Source organism: Epinephelus fuscoguttatus, linkage group LG3 (assembly GCF_011397635.1).
Source record: "Epinephelus fuscoguttatus linkage group LG3, E.fuscoguttatus.final_Chr_v1".
Classification (NCBI taxonomy): Eukaryota; Metazoa; Chordata; class Actinopteri; order Perciformes; family Serranidae; genus Epinephelus; species Epinephelus fuscoguttatus.
In genome coordinates, this window is record NC_064754.1 from 460,089 (window position 1) to 479,775 (window position 19,687).

Consider the following 19,687-nt stretch of genomic DNA (forward strand, 5'->3'; position numbering starts at 1 on the left):
CAGAAACCACTGGGTGATGTCACAGTGGCTACAGTCATTATTTATACACTCTATGGGTGTGTCCCCCTGTTAGTGACATTCAGGTAAAGCAGTAAAAATACTCTCAGTATATCGCACACTTAAACTGATTTTGATTTTTTTTTAGGTGTCAGAAACAAGTTTTGTTGCTGACCCGGCCCACAGCAGGACATCACTGAGCTTGGGGTCTGACTCTCCACTGACGCCTGCCATAGGTAACACGCTGACTGTGGATAAACACCTCAAACCTAAACTGTCCGTTTCAGCTGCATCAGGCTCGTGTTGTTTGTCAGGTTTTGTATTGGCTGTGAAGGAAACACTGAGGGTCTGCAGCTGGACCCTCCTGAGACTTCTCTCACCCACAGTGTAAGGGGCCTAAAGCCAGTTAGAGTCCACACCAGGTGCAGACAGATCACCCATAATTCATACCAGCATGTAAAGACAGCCAATCACCTCGACTGCTTTTCTGTTTCAGTGTTACATAAAAAAAATGAATGCAATTCTGTTCTGAAACTTGAAGACATTCACCGAAAATCTGGCAGTGTAAAATAATAATCATAATAATAATAATGGTAATAATAATAATAAAAACACCTACAATGCAGTCTTGGGATCCCTCCCCAGGCGACTTCACAGCCATTCACCCCTGGTCCCACCTGACCCTAACAACTCACATGGTGGTTAGGTGGGTCAACGACTCACATTGTGACCTTAACGACTCTGAAACTAAGAGCTCACGTGACCCCTACGACTCTGCAAGGGTTCCCACCCACACAGGGTTTATAGCCTGCAACTTCGTACCAATCATTTAGAGCTGAAGAAGCTTCTTGGATGAGAGGCGAAACGTCTTCAAGAAACGCAAGCAAGTCCAGTTGCCTACGATATTAGCACTTACGAATATAACTGGGTAGTGGTTTGAGATCTGGTTCAGGAGAGGAGTGAGCAGGCGAAGAGGAGACGAGTTGTTGGTGTATTGTTTCAATTTTTGAGTGAAAGAAGGACAGGAAGTTATTGCATTTGTTGGTAGTAAAATTGGCAGTGATGTTGTCCTGAGGTTTTGTCAGTTTGTTGAACGTGGAGAACAAGGTGCGAGGTTTTGAGCAGTTGGAGTGGATCATTTCAGAGTAAAATCTGGAGCGGGCGTTGTTAAGCTCAGTTTTGTACAGTGTGACATGGTCTTTGAGGGCTTGGGTGTGGACAGTGAGACCGGTTTTCTTGTGGAGACGTTATAGTGTTGTCGTTGCTTTTTGAGATTATGTAGTTTTGGGGTGAACCATGGGGAGGAATGAGTGAAGGAGGCAGTTATTGCCTTGAGAGGGGCGAGCTTGTTGAGGCAGGTGGAGAGAGTCTGATTGTAGAAGTCAACAAGGTCAGAAAGGGTTGAATTTGTGGGGAGGGAGGAGCGAGTGATGGAGCCAGATATGGATGAGAGGGTGGTGGGACAGAGAGATTTGAGGTACGGAAGGTTATTGTGCGAGTTTGTTTGAGGTTGGGGACGGGAACGTTAACAACCATAGTGACAGCCGGGTGGTCAGAGATTGTGAGGTCGGTTAGGGAGAGATCTTGAATGGTGAGGGAGGGGGTTGAGCAAACCAGGTTCAGAGTGTGGCCACGGCTGTGGGTGGGAGAATTCATATGCTGGGTGAGGTTGAAGCAGTTTAAAATGTCCAGAAAGTCGGTTTTGAATTTGGCTTTCAAGGAGTCAGTGTGGATGTTGAAGTCACCGAGGAGGAGAATGGATGGTGAGATGAAGAACAGCTGAGTGAGGAAGTCAGTAAAGTCAGTGAGGAAGGATGGCAGCAGTGAGTGTTTGTGAACCAGATAGTCTGAAAGCCAGGTGTTCGAAGGATGAAGCAGCAGGGATGGAGAGTGGGCAGACGGTGAGGCCATCACGGTAGATGACAGCAGTGCCCCAACCCCGACCATCTGGGCGGAGATTGTCCAGGTAAGAGTAACCAGTTGGTGTGGTCTGGTTCAGAGCAATGTAGTCCATTGGTTTGTGCCAGGTTTCAGTGAGACAGAGCAGGTCCAGTTTCTTGTCTGTTATGAAGAAGCCAAAGTTATCACGGTAAGGGAACTCCAGGACCAGTATAGATAATGTCTATTACTGTGTGTGTTGTCTGGTTCCCCCCGTGTTTGGTAGCAGAGCGCTCTGTGTTGGGTTATCTGGCGAGGAACTTACTGACTTATAGATGAGAGAAAATCTGTCTGATTTTCTCTCTTCACTGTTTTTTTTTTCATTAGTGTCCACTTTACGTTTGACTTTAATCGGATTGCGGGAAGGAATCTCTTATGCTCTTATATGTTTATTGTTGGAACAGTCTAGGATCACATGGATTTCTGCAGGGGACTCTTTTTTTTTAGCAATGCATGAAATTCTCTCCTTTGCATGCATAGTAATGGGACTGGTAGCCTGCATGTGGACAGTTACTTATTTTTTCCCTTTATTATTTGGTTACTTTGTGAATGGACATTTACCTATTTATTTACTTTTTCCTTCGTTTGTCCTGTTTTGTTTTGGGAGTATGTGCTTATTATTATTATTATTATTATTTGTAAAATTGCTTGCAGAGGATGGTGTTGGGTTAGGGTGTGTGTAGATATGTGAGTGATGAAATAAGGGTGGAAGGGAGAAATCGGGTCTCTCAGTTTCCTATATGCAGGATCAGGATTTAGACTTTGACCCTGAGAGTAACTTTTTTAAGAATGTTAACAATAACTGCTGTTACTGTCGTGAAGATCAGTTTAAAACAGATATAAAACTAGACAATGGCATATCAATCATCCACTTCAACAGTAGAAGTCTTTATGCTAACTTTCATAACATTACAGATTATTTAAGTCAGTTCAAAACACCTTTTAGTGGAGTTGCAATATCAGAAACCTGGCTGAGCGCAGAGAAGGGGTAGATTTTGAGCTGGATGGGTATGACTTTAAATTCATGAACAGAAGAAATAAAGCAGGAGGAGGGACGGCTATCTGTATAGATAAAAACTTAAAATATAAGATTGTAGAGAGCATGACTAAGGCTATTGATGATGTGTGTGAATGCATTACCGTTGAAATCAACATGGAAAGACAGAAAAATATTCTTGTCAGCTGTGTTTATAGAGCTCACAGCTCCAGTGTTGATACATTTAGAGAAATATTCGAGGGTTTGTTTGCAACAACCGAGCAAAAGGTCACATTAATTTGTGGTGATTACAATATAAATCTATTAAATCCTAATAAGAACTCATCAACTGATCAGTTTACATCTGCAATGTATGAACGTTGTGGTGATGTCCGTTGAGGGAAGTGTATGGTGGTTGAACCGGAGGAGCTGTGAGGACGTGTACCGGAGGACCATGGTCGGTTGGAAGATAGCGATAGAGGAGGCTACGTGACGTTCAGCAGGAAAACCACGCCACGACAGGCAGTGACCAGAATAGGGTATGGTCCAGAACCGAGGCAGCACCAGGAACCACCAGAAGCAAGTAAGAAAAAACTAGCAAAACGATAGTTTCCAGCAGAAGCGGCAGCCAAACGCGCCAACGTCCTCTCCCAAACCGAAAGCACAAGAGACTATTGTTTACTGATGGAAGGCAGGGACAGACTCAGCTCACGTTCATGTCTGACGTTCTGTCTTTTTGTGTCAGGTGGAAGATGTGAGCTCACCTCTGATGACACCACCATAAACATCTAATCTATTTAATATCCTCACTGTCATCCAGAGTTTGGAGAATATTTCTCCCCACTGTTTGTGTTTTCACCATCTCTCTTGTCCTGACAGTTTTTCACCTGCAGAGCTCTCTGAAGATGTTTGATGATTAACTTTGATCTTTAGGAAATGTCTCAGATCTGAGAGCTGTCTTGGAAAGTAATACCTCTGTGTACGAGGAAGCTCTGCGATTACGCCCCCTGGTGTGTTCAGGTGCTTCTGTAAAATTCCGCAGCTTTCTGTTCCTCTTCCTGTGAACTACACAGTCAAACTTAACAGTGATAAAACTGAGGTTCTCTCTGTAGGTAGTACATCTGCTCTGGCTAAACCACATAGTTTCTCTGTGACCACTGACACAACGTCTGTCCTCCCCTCAGATTAAGAGTCTGGGTGTCACTCTGGACAGTTCATTGTCCTTTGAGGTCCACATCAGTAATGTTACTCAGTCCGCAGACCTTCATCTACAACATATTAATCGTCTTCGCCCGTCACTTACACCTCAGAGCAATGGTCTTTTGTGTGTATAGAAAATGTTTTAGATCTTTGAGTTCAGCTCATGAAAAATGGGAGCAAAAACAAAAGTGTTGTGTTTATATTTTTGTTCAGTGTATATTACTGAATTCTTTGACTTTATGATCTATGAATACATTACTGTCTTGTCAGGTGTCCATGAACGCTTTAAAAGGCGCCTATAAAGAAAATGCATCAATATTATTATTATTTCCCAGCATGCCTCACCTGCCGTGCAGCAGTGATGGAGTAGGCGTGACCTTTGACCAGCTTCTGACGGGTGATGGCCTCTGTCTCATATGAGCTGGAAATCTGACAAACATGGAAGCACAGCAGTAAATGTGTTTACATGTCTGTATCTCAGATACTCACATCACTCATTCATTAGGTAAATGAGTTAACAAACTAAAATGCTAACAGGCTAATAAGCTAAACGAGCTAAAATGTTTAACTATAAGCTGACACTGAGCTCAGCTGTGATGAAGTAAAAATCATTGATGTGCAGACGGCAGGGCGGGACGTGTTTGTGAACACATGTTGTCAGGTACCACTGATTTAGTGTCCCTTTAACTCTAGCCAACAGCTGCTATGTCAAACAGGGATGTGAAGTCTCATGTAATTCTCCAGTAGTTTTTAAATGCGTCTGTGTTAGAGTGTGTGAGTGTTTTTACGTTGATGGAGCAGCCGAGCAGTGAGCCGAGTTTCAGAGCCTTCCTCATGATGTTAAACAGGAAGGGCGGAGCTTTGTTCAGGTCGTAGCTCTCTGAGATTCCTCCGGTGAAATCCTCAAAACCCTCGATACTCGAACCTCCGGTCAGAGCCTCGTACGAGCTGTTCACCCTGCGGGAGACACTTCACATTTGAGCTCAAGAGTGACGCTGACCTATGGACAAAATAATGTGAACACCTCAAACCAGCTGAATCCAAATGAATCGGTGTCAACAGGTGTTTTATTTAAACTGAACAGCTTTTCATATTTTTGTGTGGTAGTCACAGTCAACACTCTTTAAGTTGTAGCTAAAACACTGAGAGAAGTTAAAGCAGGCGCTTGCAGCGGCCAAAGGGGCGGGGCCAGCTGCTGCAGATGTGTCCATCTAGGCTGACAGGGCTGTTCACTTTACAAGGATGAACAAATATATTTATGTCTTCACTTTGTATTATCCATGACTTTCACTGCACAATTAAAATAACTCTAATAAACACAGTCAATATATAATCTTTATGAGTCCTTTATAATTATGATTTTACCCTCCTGTTGGCACGTAGGACCACTGAGAAATGTAATTGGTGGTAAATAAGCGGGAGCTCATTAATCGCACTTTTGGAAGCCTCCTCTGTACTGCATTGCCATATTTGCTGAGGAAACACAGGGCCGGGAGCCGTCGGGCCGTCTGGGTCCACAGAGTCCTGCAAACCCGGCAGCTCCACGGTGAATTTCACCGGCTCGTACACTTCTCTCAACTTCTACTTGAGGCTCTGGTCGCTGGCATCGCGCCGCTCGCTGCAGCCGACGCCCCCGAGGCCCTTTGTAGCAAGCGTACATTGAAAATGAATGGCTGCCGGCCGCTTATGACGCTCATGATGCTTTTGGTGTGAATGCACAGTGAGGCACACCTGTGCTCCACTGTGTCACTGCTGAGAGGGAGCTGTTCACTGTGACTCGTTGGGTCGTATTCGTTAAGAAAGAATAAAACCATTTAATGATAAAAGAATTCACCTTCATGCTGATTAACTTCTGAATGATCAGGTAGGGTTGGACTGTGTTAAAAGCTGAACTAAAATCTGCAAATAACACTCTAGCATATATGCTTTGGGGTCCTCTCGATGCTTATTAATTAAGTGAGTGACAGAAATAGCTGCATCCTCAGTGCTACGACCCTGTGTGTAGGCAAACTGTAGAGGATCTACACAACCAACAACCTCAGATTTAAGCATACTGACAATGATCCTCTCAAAACATCTCATCACAACAGATGTTAATGAGACAGGTCTGTAGTCATTATTCACAGCTGGACATGAAACCTTGGGGACGGGAACAACGACAGATTTTCTCCACAGACCTGGCACCGTGTGACTGTTGAGTGACCGTTGTAAAATGGGACATCAGGCAGCAGATAATTCCACAGCACAACTTTTTAACAAAAAGGCAGGCAGGCTGTCGAGACCTGTTGATTTTCTTTTGCAAGCTTTGCTAAAGACATTCTGCACCTGCTGAGGTGAAATTAAGAGGTCACATTTCCCTGTAGGATTCATAGTGTCTGAAATCTCCCTCCCCTTCAAGGAGAAGTCCTGATCCTCAAACCTGAGGAAGAAGTCGTTTAGTTCATTTGCCCTGCCTGAATCATCTAAGGTTGCTCGCTGTTTCTTACATGGGGTCATATTAGTTATGTTCATGCAGTCCCATAACCTCCTGTTATCCATGGCTCTAAAGCTTTGTTCAGTGTCAGAGTGATGTTTATCTCTTGCCTTCCTGAGCAAGTGGTTAAGCTCCTTTTGAACGACGGCCACACCGACACGATCTTTGGGTCTCATTCATGAAAAGTGAGTAAATCTGTGTGTAGATTTGCACATAAAAGCCTATTTTACTAAAAACCTTCTCCAGATTCAGGAACGCTGCGGGAAACTCAGATTTGATTGTAAACACGTGTGTATGATCATGAATGCCAATCCATCGTAAAGAGACAGCGCACTCCTGGTAATCAGCAATTAGCATAAATCCCCGCCCATGAATAGCCAATGACCACCATATAAGGAGGTGTAGGTGCATCCTGTCGACCTGTCAGTCATGGCGCAAACAAAGAAAGAGAGAGAAAGAAAAAAGAATTTTTCCGAAGCGGAGATCGAAATAATTTTGGGTGAAGTGGACTTAAGAAAAAACATTTTATTTTCTTCAGTTAGTAGTGGTGTGACAGGGACAGGCAAAGCGAAGGCCTGGAGGGAGGTAACAGATGCTGTTAATGTTGTCTCCGTAGCACAAAGAACCATGTCAGAGGTGAAGCGTAAATGGTTTGATATGAAACTGGAGGCAAAGAAACACATAAGCACACACACAAAATACAGCGGTCACCAAACAAACATTAGATTCATTTGTGGGGTTTTGAATGAAGTGGGAACGGGAAACCAGAGATGTTTTGTGCGTAATGGATAAACTCTAAATCAGTGATGGCTGTCGGAATGTAGAGCTATTTAACATTTATTTTAACAAATGATACGATAACATATAGCCTAACAGTTTGTATGCATCGTCTTCAAATGAATTGAATCTTAATAGCCTAAAGCTCTGTTTAATACAACGTAAATTAAACATTTTTCAAATCAGATTTATTCATTCAAATGATCAAAAAGCCACACAAAACAAAACAAAACGTGTTGTCTCAAATAATTCTTTCAGATGGCGCGTGCTCCTTCGTGGCTCCACCACCTGCTGCTCCTGCTGCTCCTGCTGAACCCAGGCACCGAGGCCGAAGAGGCTGTGATCCGGCTGTCCTTACGGATATTTTTATTATCATCATTCAACATGTAGAAAGAACGTGTAATCCGTTGAGTCGATTTACAGAGATAATTCACAATCATGAACCTAATCTGGATCTTAAACCTGCTGATTGCCAACTAATGTAACTAAATGTGTTATATTTTTAATATTTTGTCATGTTTAGATTACGTGTTTCAAAGGCATCTGTGTATTGTGTACATAACAGAGCGCAATACGAGTTAAAATTGTAATTTCCAATAGTGACGAGCAATATTTATGTGCTTTACTACATTTACACAAGCACTACGAGTGGTCAGGAGCAGGAGTAGATTTTGTTAGTAGCTACGAAAAGATCAGAGCTACTAAAATATTGATGAATGCGGACATGCACGTAAATTTCCATCTGCGAACAGTTTACACACAAATTCCTTCTGCTCACGTTTCATGAATGAGACCCTTTGTTTTTAAAAGCCAACTTTTCCCTGTTAATACATTTTTTGATCTCCTTAATGTGAACTTTACTGTTGGGGAAATGTAGAGCTCTTTTTTCTCAACCCCATTGTCCACACAGAAATTGATGTAGTCTGTGGTGGTTGTTGTAGCCTCATCAAGACCTAAACTATGAAACATGCTCCAGTCAGTGCTGAGGAAGCAGCTCCTCAGTGTTCCAATGCTGTCCTCAGTCCACGTCAGCATCACGTCAGGGCTTGGTTGACTTCAGCACTGATTTATAAGTGGGCATAAGATGCACCCTTGAGTGATCCGAGTTAGCGATGGGAGGAAGGGTAAATGACCTGAAGGCACCAACTATGTTTCCAAAGCAATTATCCAGTGTGTTTGAGTTTCTGCTGACACCCTTTACGTATTGTTGAAACCCCGGTAGTGCTGGCTCCGGTTTACAATGGTTCATATCCCCGAGTACAAAAACCGGGGCCCCCGGAGAACGCTGGAGTTGGGAGTGAACACATTTGGATATAAGATTAGCAGCTCTACCAGCATTACCACCAGGAGGGATGTATGCTAAACACATAATAATATTACAAAACTCTCTAGGGAGGTAAAAGGGACGCATCGATAAACATAGAAGCTCCAGATCAGGACCGCACGGACTCTGTCTTACTGTATATTGCTTGCACCAGTTATTACTTACATAGACAATTAACCCCCCACCTCTTGATTTCCCTGATGAGTCATTTCTGTCCGCAGGGACGCAGGAGAAGCCCTCCAGCTCCACCGGGGTGTCCTGACGGAGCCATGTCTTTGTCAGTGCGATAACGCTCGATTCTCTATGTTGATGGCAAAATCTTCTGTTTACCCGGAGCTCGTCCATTTTACAGCGCAGCGACCTTACGTTGCTTAATATAATTGAGGGCAGCGGTGGTCTGTTACCACATCTGTGGAGCCGCTGTCTGATGCCCCCTCTCCTGACCCTCTTTCTCCGCTGTGATTTTGCCGCTGGCTTCGCTCTAGTGTACTCTGGCAGGTGGTCCGGGGGTGCTTGGCTTTTGTCCCACAGAGCAAGCAGCGCCTCTCTAGAGTACACAAAGTGACATTCCACCTGCAGGGATGATGGGGACAGGATCACCCCCGAAAGAAGGATCAGCAGGGTGAGGAGGGCCGCCACGGCTGCGTCGTCCTTACCGACCTTTAGAGCTGTCGCTGCAGTGACCAGCTGCAGGGCTACTGTCCTCTGCACCCATACGCTGGACGCTGTATCCTCCTTGAACGCCCCACCTACACCGCCACGGACCAGGAACTTCGTTAGGTGGATCGCGACCGGTCGTGCAGTTGCTGTGGTGACAAGCTGCCCAGCTGTCCAGTTGAAGATCCAGCTGCTAGGCCACAGCCATCGGCGCCTACCATCGGAGGTCACTGCTCCTCCCGTGGTGGCACACCACCACCTTCTCCGGCAGACTGGCCAACTGCTCGGCTCAGGTCTCTCTGTTGCTGCCCCTTTAAGCACTGGTCTTCTTCACCACACCAGTGCACTGCCGCTGTGTAGCAATCAGGCAGCTACTGAATGCAAGCTGGCATTAGTTAGCTCTGGCGTCCACGTTATCTCAGGGCGTGGTGTAGGGGCATACAACCATCTAATCCGACTACACTTAGCACCAATAGCGCTAACTGCACAACGATTGTACAGACTCAGGGCTGCCCCTGACCAAACTGGGGCCCGAAGCGAAATTTTATTTGGAGGCCCCCATCCCAAATGTATCATAGATACAAAATGACCGTACAACAACTTGCCATTTAACTTGACAACCTTTACTGGCAATAACAAATGTACTGTAGATACAGTAGTTTGGCTGTATGAGTCAAATAAAATAAAAAATTAAAATAAATAAATAAATAAATATTAAATAAAAATAACTTCAAACTGAAATAAATAAATAAATAAACAAATCTGAGTCACAAATAGCCATCAATTACTCATCAAAAGAAAGTAACTTCCACCACCTCAATCCCCCACCCTTGATTAAACACTGAAAATAAAATAAAGGAGGGAGACAGGTTTTTCCTATTTAATCTTATTTTGTTATATTTCTCCCTCTCCCCTCTCTGGAGGCGTCCGATCTCCCTCAGCCCTCCGCCTCTCCCACCTTAATTAAACACTGAAAACAGAAATAAAATACAGAGACATTCTTTTCTATTTTCATCTTATTTAGCTATATTTCTCCCTCTCCCCTCTCTGGGAGCATCCGACCTCCCGGCCCCGCACATACTCCTGAGGCTCTTTTGGACGACATGTCGACAACTCTTCACCTGCTGCAGCTCTGCAGGTGCCTACCGGCGCACCCCTCTTATTGTTCAGATGTCAAGTGCTGTCAATCATTGCAGCGACGCATGGACGGTCAGGTCTCTTCTCTCCTTCCTCGAGCTGATTCTATGCGCGTCTCACCATAGCGCATGTGCGCATCCATTGCGCATATGCACAAATGCGTCCCCTCGCGCAAAATATGGCCCCCCATGGAAGACGAAGCCCTACGCACAGCGCGTGTTCTGCGTTTAGGGAGGAGTGGCCCTGCACAGACTACATGTAACAACAGAGAATAACGTAGAAACATAAATAAATGCAAAAGTGCAATATGCAGCGCAGCACTACGGCCCAGGTCACCGGCAGAGCAGCGCCCTGGAAGTAGACCCACCGATTTAGCTTCAAAGACCATTTGAGAGCACTCTGATAAAATCACTCTTCATCCTTCAGACTGTGGGGATGTGAAGCGAGGCAGAGTAAATCAGAGCAGCAGGTGTGACAGGGTTACCTGTTCAGCATAAAGAGCTGAGTCAGCAGCTCTGTTTGTTTTCCAGGCTGGTCGAGCTGAATATTTACTGAGTAAACTTTGCTCCACCCTGCTGCTAATCACCTCCAACACACACATACACACTCACATATATACACATATACACACACACTCACTCACTCACTCACTCACTCACTCACACACAGCAGGCTTTCACTCAGCACTCCTCTAACCACTGCCTTCCTACTGTCGGTGTTCAGCGGCTGATCTGGAGTCAGCACAGGTGAACAACGTTTTATGTGGAGCTTCAGGTCCTTCAGTCCTTAAAGACAGTGTGGTTGCATTCAGTCCCCTGGGAACCAAAGTACAGTCAGAGAAAAATGAATTTTAGTCCCTGTCTCTGGCTCTTCACTTCAGAGTGTTGAAGGAGCTGCAGTGTCTTTTGAAGGGTAATCACACATGTGAGTTAACTCAAGTGTAAACAAGTGGAACCAGTGAGAGAAAGTGAAGTGTTGGACAGTAGGAAACAAACTACAAGTAATTACACATTAACAGGGGATTTCAGTTGAAGTGTAAACAGTGGGGACCTGCAGTGTCAGTGTGTCACTAAGGCAGAGCCACGTCACACTGTGGTCATTGACTCCGACCAGCAGCTCTGTGAGGCCGTGCTGAGACTCATGGTGTTTCTCAGAGTCGAAGACGGATCCTTAAACGGCTGAATTTTTAAGAGGCTGCATCATCAAATCGAAGGACTGTTGCAACATCAAGGATCCTTCAATTTCTACCGAGGACAGAGTCCTTCCTTCAGAGGATTTTCAAGGATGCATGTGTGTATCCTCAGCAGGCATGAAGTACCCACAATTCCTTGTACATGATTTGCCTGAAATGAAGGTGGGGCCTCTTTAATGACACACACCTGGGCACTCACTAACCTGTTCCAATGTGTGTTCACCAAATGACAGGAAGGAGACTGACTGTAGGACCTAACATGGAAGGACCCATCCTTGACTTTGAGAAGCACAGACAGACGCTACTTTGAGCTAAATGCTAACATGTCAGAGCACCTGGAGGAAACCCACTCTGACATAGGGAGAACATGTCAGAGCACCTGGAGGAAACCCACTCTGACACAGGGAGAACATGTCAGAGCACCTGGAGGAAACCCACGCTGACACGGGGAGAACATGTCAGAGCACCTGGAGGAAACCCACGCTGACACAGGGAGAACATGCAAACTCCACACAGAAGGGCTCCCACACCTGGGATTGAACCAGGAACCCTCTTGCTGTGAGGTGACGGTGCTAACCACCATACCACCGTGCCGCCCGTTTACCATTTTAGTTCAGCATGTTAGCATGCTAGTATTAGCTCATTGTCAGTAGACACAGAGTCCAGCTAAGGCTGAGCGTCATCATGTCTGCAGGTATTTGGTCGTAAACCAAAGAATTGGAATCATTTAAATGTTGACCTGATGATGGCGCTACATGAAAGTCAGGTCAACCTGTCGAGAACACGGATGATGTACCACATTTCATCACAATCCATCCAATCAGCTCCTTTTCAGTAACAGGGTGTCAAATACCGTCACTTTGTCACGCCCCTCAACATGTGACACTGACGCCAAAGGCCCTTTAGCGTTTTTACAGGACGCACCAGGCTTTCAGTTAACTCCAATATAAACCCATCTGTGGTAATACTTGAGAGCAACTGATGTGATGTAAAGAGCAAGGAAGTCAGAAAACACCGGGTTAGAGGGAGGTGAGGTGGGCGGGTCAAACAGGCTGCTTTTCCTTAGGTCTTCAAAGTTTTTCTCTTAGCATCTACCGTTCACTCCTCGCACACATGCTCACTCATTTCTTTCTGTCATTATCGGGCCATCACTGAGACATCAGCTGTTCTGCCAGCTGATCTCAGTTAACCAATAGCACAGGGACACACCTTCTCTGTCAGCCCATCATCTTACTGCATCATGTTTTCAATACAGTTCTCGTCCTGCTCGTAGTTCTTTCATGCTGCAGTTGTGTGAACCCTCCACCTCCCCATCACCTCCAAGTCTTCGCAGATTCATCAGCCTTCAGTCTCAGAGTCATCAGCCACCACCAGCAGCAGCAGTGTCTGGACTCCATGAAGGATGCGGGGTTATCCTACTGCAGTACTGCAGCTCAGATGGCGCTTGATTGCAAATCCCTCTCGAGAGTCCAAGTGCCAAAGATGTTCTGTTGATTCATATTCATCACATCATCTGTTAATCTGTTCACCTCTGTCTGTATTAAACATCTTTATCTCATTCACCTGGTCTCTCCTGATTGATCGTCGCGCACTGACGTCACTATGTAACAAACGCACTTCTTTAAACCCAAAACATGATCTTTTTCCTAGACCTAACCACAGCCGTTTCAGAACATTAATTATGTGTTGCGTTCTTTCAGCTGTGCATTACAAAGAGACGCTGAAGGGTTCCCCGTGCGTCACTACCAGACGTCAAGGGGCGTATCAGAGCAACAGTATTTGATGACCTGGGAATGGAAACAGGTAGGTCCAATAGCTGTTGTCTCATGGTGGTGCTGGATGGAAAGTTCAGAGGTCGCCAACATGTGTGTCTTACTTGGCGTAAGCTTTCTCCAGCAGCGCACTCCAGAACTCTCCGCCCTCTGCCGAGTGAACTAACAGCAGCTTCCCGTCTCTGGTGGGCAGCCGGTCGTCAACCACCACATCCACCCACTCCCCATACTGCCACAGCTGCAAGTACAAAAACACCTGATGTCACTTCCTGTACAGACTCCACCCACTCCCCTTACTGCCACAGGTACAAAAACAACTGTGCTGTGTCTCAAATCTCGTACTTCTGTACTTACACTTTATATTGTGAGTGCATAAGTGCGTTCACACTGAGAAGTATGGAAAATGCAGTGCGCTATGAGTACCTGGATGGTGCACTCAAAACGGTCAAGAAGTTGAGTGTGGGACTATGGACACTTCTCGCCCTCAATGGTCGCCATCTTGGCTACGTAGCAGAAGGGGAGGGACCACTTTTCAAACGGCCAAGGACTGTGCGACCGTGAACGTCGCTGCATTGTACAAATATATGTGTTTTTTGCACTAAGCACCACTATACTGTTGTCAGGTATAAGCCAGCAGTGTGTTTGTTGGGTTCATTCAGCAGTCTGTAATGATTTGTCACCACAAACGATAATGCGAATGCTAATGCTAATTTGCTAACTAGCTAATTTGTGGTCGTCATTTCCGGTGAGTGCACAACGGCCGTGTTTGGTTTGAGACAACACTACCCTGTCGAAATTCGCGCACTATGCCAATGAGTACATAGTACACATAGTATACTACATGGAAGTGTGCTAACGGAAGTATGTGATTTGAGACACACCACTGATGTCACTTCCTGTACAGGCTCCACCCACTCCCTGTAGAAAAGGTTTAATGACACAGAAGCTGTCATGTTTGGCGGCTCACTGCCTTTTGTTGGAGTTTGATTCGGTTTAATTTGAAGCAACTTTATTGGCATCAGGTGTGAAATAAAACCAAACACTGTGAGTACAGATCGAGCAAACATCTGGTTTGTGTACGTGTCACTGCTGACACCTCTGACACACGTCATCAACAAGAGCTCGCCGATGATGTTTGTACTTTTAATGAAATCATTTATCTTAAGTTTGGAGGACGTTGTGAGGTCAGGTCCTCTTACTGGATGAGTTGTGAGTATTTCACCTCAGCTTACTGTCGGCATGGAGTGAAGCTCCACCCACTGATAGAGGCCATGTGGTGCAGCAAAAAGCCGGGGAAGAAATCCAGTAAGAGGACCTTGAGTTAGAAGTGTAACTTATTGTGACTCTCTGTTTGGACTGAATCATGTGACCTGGAAGTGGAAGATGCCGGCGTACTGCGACCTGAAGCTCTGTCCGGGAGGAACCACTCTGCTCAGGATCTGAGGGTCCAGAGTCAAAGAGGCGATGGCAGCCAGCAGCCAGCAGTCACCTGACAGACACAGAGCAGGGCACATGAGCTCCGCTGTCACAGGCCACTGTGGTCAGAGTGTGTGTGTGTGTGTGTGTGTGTGTGTGTGTGTGTGTGTGTGTGTGTGTCTCACCCAGCGCTCCCTGACAGATGTCTGTTCTCTTCGCTCCATCAGCGATAAACTGAGGGTCAGAACACAGCTCCTGATTGGACGAGACAGCAGGTGATGTCATGATGATGTCACTGTGACAGTGTGATGAGGACAGCAGCTTCATATTTGATCATATTTTCGTTCTTTATAACTCTGCTGTTCTGATTATTTAACTTTAACTCTGATCTCACCTGCGCAGGTGAACCCGTCGTCTCGTTAATGATTCACACACTCTTATTTTATTAACTGGACCTGGTTTAATTTTATTGTTAATATCCTCAAACTGGCAAAAGGCAGGTGACCCGTGACGACCTGCGCTACAGCTGCTACAGCTGGAGGCGGAGGGATACGCTGTCGTTCATCAAGAAATAGTTCCTAAAACTGTGTGTTTACATGAGAGGGTGACACAGCAGTGGACTTCCACTCCTCTTTTGTCCCGTTCTTGTGTTGTGACTTTAAATAATGCTGAAAAGTCTTTATTTGCATCATGGGTATTCAACTAAAATTCCAAGAGGTCCAGTTAGAGAAAATTTCCCAACGCAAAGGTCCAGAACATAAAGTCGAACTTGAGATATGATTTATTTATGATTTATACTGAAGTAGCCCAGGAGTTGTATCAGTGTGTGCAAACATCTGACTGTCAAATCAAATAAAGAAAGTACGATTCAAAAACATTTTGACAATATTAATTGTCCCTTCCTCTCCGTCTTCTCTCTCTGTCCCTCGCTCACTCGTCTCTTCCTCTCCGTCCTCTCTCTCTGTCCCTCCGTCCTCTCTCTCTGTCCCTCGCTCACTCGTCTCTTCCTCTCCGTCCTCTCTCTCTGTCCCTTGCTCATTCGTCCCTTCCTCTCCGTCCTCTCTCTCTGTCCCTCGCTCATTCGTCTCTTCCTCTCCGTCCTCTCTCTCTGTCCCTCGCTCATTCGTCTCTTCCTCTCCGTCCTCTCTCTCTGTCCCTCGCTCACTCGTCCCTTCCTCTCCGTCCTCTCTCTCTGTCCCTCGCTCACTCGTCTCTTCCTCTCCGTCCTCTCTCTCTGTCCCTCGCTCATTCGTCCCTTCCTCTCTGTCCTCTCTCTGTCCCTCGCTCATTCGTCTCTTCCTCTCCGTCCTCTCTCTCTGTCCCTCGCTCACTCGTCTCTTCCTCTCCGTCCTCTCTCTCTGTCCCTCGCTCATTCGTCTCTTCCTCTCCGTCTTCTCTCTCTGTCCCTCGCTCACTCGTCTCTTCCTCTCTGTCCTCTCTCTGTCCCTCGCTCATTCGTCTCTTCCTCTCCGTCTTCTCTCTCTGTCCCTCGCTCATTCGTCTCTTCCTCTCCGTCCTCTCTCTGTCCCTCGCTCATTCGTCTCTTCCTCTCCGTCCTCTCTCTCTGTTCCTCGCTCACTCGTCCCTTCCTCTCCGTCCTCTCTCTCTGTCCCTCGCTCATTCGTCCCTTCCTCTCCGTCCTCTCTCTCTGTCCCTCGCTCACTCGTCTCTTCCTCTCCGTCCTCTCTCTCTGTCCCTCGCTCACTCGTCCCTTCCTCTCCGTCCTCTCTCTCTGTCCCTCGCTCATTCGTCCCTTCCTCTCTGTCCTCTCTCTCTGTCCCTCGTTCACTCGTCTCTTCCTCTCCGTCCTCTCTCTCTGTCCCTCGCTCATTCGTCTCTTCCTCTCCGTCTTCTCTCTCTGTCCCTCGCTCACTCGTCTCTTCCTCTCCGTCCTCTCTCTGTCCCTCGCTCATTCGTCTCTTCCTCTCCGTCTTCTCTCTCTGTCCCTCGCTCATTCGTCTCTTCCTCTCCGTCCTCTCTCTGTCCCTCGCTCATTCGTCTCTTCCTCTCCGTCCTCTCTCTCTGTCCCTCGCTCACTCGTCTCTTCCTCTCCGTCCTCTCTCTGTCCCTCGCTCACTCGTCTCTTCCTCTCTGTCCTCTCTCTCTGTCCCTCGCTCACTCGTCTCTTCCTCTCCGTCCTCTCTCTGTCCCTCGCTCATTCGTCTCTTCCTCTCCGTCCTCTCTCTGTCCCTCGCTCATTCGTCTCTTCCTCTCCGTCCTCTCTCTCTGTTCCTCGCTCACTCGTCCCTTCCTCTCCGTCCTCTCTCTCTGTCCCTCGCTCACTCGTCTCTTCCTCTCCGTCCTCTCTCTGTCCCTCACTCACTCGTCTCTTCCTCTCTGTCTTCTCTCCCTGTATCTCTTTGTTTCTTTCTCTATATTTCTGTCTTTCTATTTTTCAATGCGTCTTTCTGCTTGTCACTCGCCTCTCTCCTCTCCCCTCTGACTGTACAGAGTCTCAGTGTTAATCGCCTGGACAGCAGAGATTTGATTGGCTGGGTGGTATCAGGTGGGGTGGCTTAACTCGCATGCAATTGGCCTGTGCTTTTCCTGAGCAGCTAGAATAGAAGCGTCCCGTCAAAATTTAAGATCCCTTAATAATTTACTGGTTATAGATCCAGGTCCGTATAGGACGGCGTCTGGGTCCGGACTCGGTCCGCTGTCTGCCTGTTAGTGACTAAGGATTTATATTAAAACTGCATATTTAAATATAAAAACCAACAATATTCACTCAGCTAATGTTGAACAGTTGAAGCTTCTTTACTGAACTCATTTGTTATCTTGTCATTTTTCTGTTCTGGATTTATGTTACAGACTGTTGTCACACGTTGCCTTTCATTTTATTTCCTCTTTGTTGTATGTTTAGATGCACGATAATATCGTCACCTCATCGGCAGATATCGACTTTAAAATCAACCATCACAATCAGCCAACGCTATTTTTCTCCTTTAGCACACTGAGTGAATATTACAGACACTGAACAGTGTTTCATGTCTCCGTCACCATCACAGTCTGTGTGTATGATATGATGTTAATTCATCTACAGCACAGACTTGATGATGATGGTCACTGATATTAGGTGAGAAAATGTGGATGTATTGATATCAGTTATTGCTCAACTGAGTTGTTATATATCAGCTTCCCTAATGTTTAGTGTTAATTCTAACTGCGACAACCATGTGGCAAATAACTAGCGCCTGTTCCATTAGCTCAATGCTAACACAGGAATTAGCATCCCGATCGGGATGATATCATCTCAACGATCTATTTTACTTCATGGCCCCAACATGAGATGACACATGGCTCATACTTCATGTTTCCTCAACAAACTGATCGCTGCTGAGCTCTACATTGTCATCACCATCCCGCCTCGCCCGCTCACACTTACTTTCTGTCCCGTCCCACTGTCGACATCAACCATCGATTAACTCTGATTAAGGCAGAAGAATTTCTGATCCTTTTTCTTTTGGAGTCTGGCATCAACATTTTCACATTTTTATAGAACAAATGATTCATCAGAAAACACAACCACACACACACTCAGTGTCTGATCTCACCGTGGGTCGTTTCCACTCCACACCAATGGTTTTGGAGGAGTAGCGTCCCAGCTGGTTGTATCCCAGAGAGTCCCAGTCTGCGGGGAAGGTCGGGTCACAGAACAGCGAACCGTTCTGCAGACACTCGCTGCGCAGCTGCTCAAACTTCTGCTGGTTGAAGGGGACGGCGTTGGCCCGACAACCGCTGCCGTCCTCCTCCCGGGCCTTCCTCCTCGCCAGCTCTGCTGCTGTGTTCGCCATCCTGAGAGGGTGTTGAAGGGTTACAGAGAGTCTGCTGAAAGTTTGCTGAACAGTTTTCTGAGAGTCAGTCGATTGAAGTTCAGCCAAAAGTCAATAATCTAACTGAGCTGTAACCGAGAGTCCGGAGTGTTCTGGAAGTGAGAGAAACGACAGTCTGCAGAGAGTCTAAGTGTGAGCTGTAGGTGTGTGTGTGTGTGTGTGTGTGTGTGTGTGTGTGTGTGTGTGAGAGTGTCAGGTATAAGGTGGTCAGGTGTGAAGGGGCGGAGCTTTGGTCCAGCTGAGGTGGCAGTGTGATATCAGTTGACTGTGAGTTATTCAGTCTGATAAACACAGGCAGGTGTTTACACACTCGGGTTTGGCCTTTTGGCCGTCGCCATCTTGGATTTTTGGAGCCAGAATTTACCATATTTGGCTGAGAGGGCGGAGCTTAGAGCTAATGCTAGCACTAACTAGCTTGGTGAACAAGCAGGTGAAGCACTGACTCGGACGCTGTCTGAACACAACTGTATGCTGAGCGAGCGAAAGCGTCACGGCGAGCTGTGATGACGTGAAAACACGCTGTGAGAAGGTTCGACACAAAAACATGGGCAGCACTCACAAACAAGTTCACTGCTATTTAAATGTAAATGTTGCCATGGATACGCATGACTGCGCCTCTGTCCTGATTGACAGGTTGCCATGGTAGCGATTTGTTAATGTGCAGCCACACCTGAACACCGTGTCCTAATGACGCAGCTAATAACTACAGCCAGCGCTTTTTTGTTTTATCAAGGCTTAGAGTTACACATTATAAAGGGGGCGGGGCCTCTCTGAGTGACAGGCTGATGGTGTCCTCGGCCCCTACACAGCTCCACCCTCTCACCCAAATATAGTCACTTCTGGCTCCTAAAACCAAGATGGCGATGACTGAAAACGGACCTCGAGACTTCCGACCACCACAAACCAAAGGGTGTGGGGGGGGCTCGGGTCACATGACCGGACTCGATTCCAACTCGAGTGGCAAATTTGAGGGCTTGAGACTTGATAGACTAACA

General features: G+C 46.3%; 1 protein-coding gene across 2 annotated transcripts in view; it reads right to left on the reverse strand.

Annotated features, from left to right (window-relative positions):
* Positions 1 to 19,687, reverse strand: part of capn8 (calpain 8) — a 44,004-nt gene that overhangs the window by 22,279 nt on the left and 2,038 nt on the right. Inside the window, exons 2-7 of one of the 2 annotated variants that reach the window (XM_049571888.1) lie at positions 18,414 to 18,654; positions 15,045 to 15,114; positions 14,814 to 14,932; positions 13,548 to 13,681; positions 4,900 to 5,068; positions 4,457 to 4,540 (exon numbers count right to left, since the gene is read on the reverse strand). In XM_049571888.1, coding sequence (XP_049427845.1) covers positions 4,457 to 4,540; positions 4,900 to 5,068; positions 13,548 to 13,681; positions 14,814 to 14,932; positions 15,045 to 15,114; positions 18,414 to 18,654 — 817 coding nt within the window. Of the gene's footprint in view, positions 1 to 4,456; positions 4,541 to 4,899; positions 5,069 to 13,547; positions 13,682 to 14,813; positions 14,933 to 15,044; positions 15,115 to 18,413; positions 18,655 to 19,687 lie in introns of those variants that run through there. The other variant, XM_049571887.1, reaches the window with a different exon arrangement.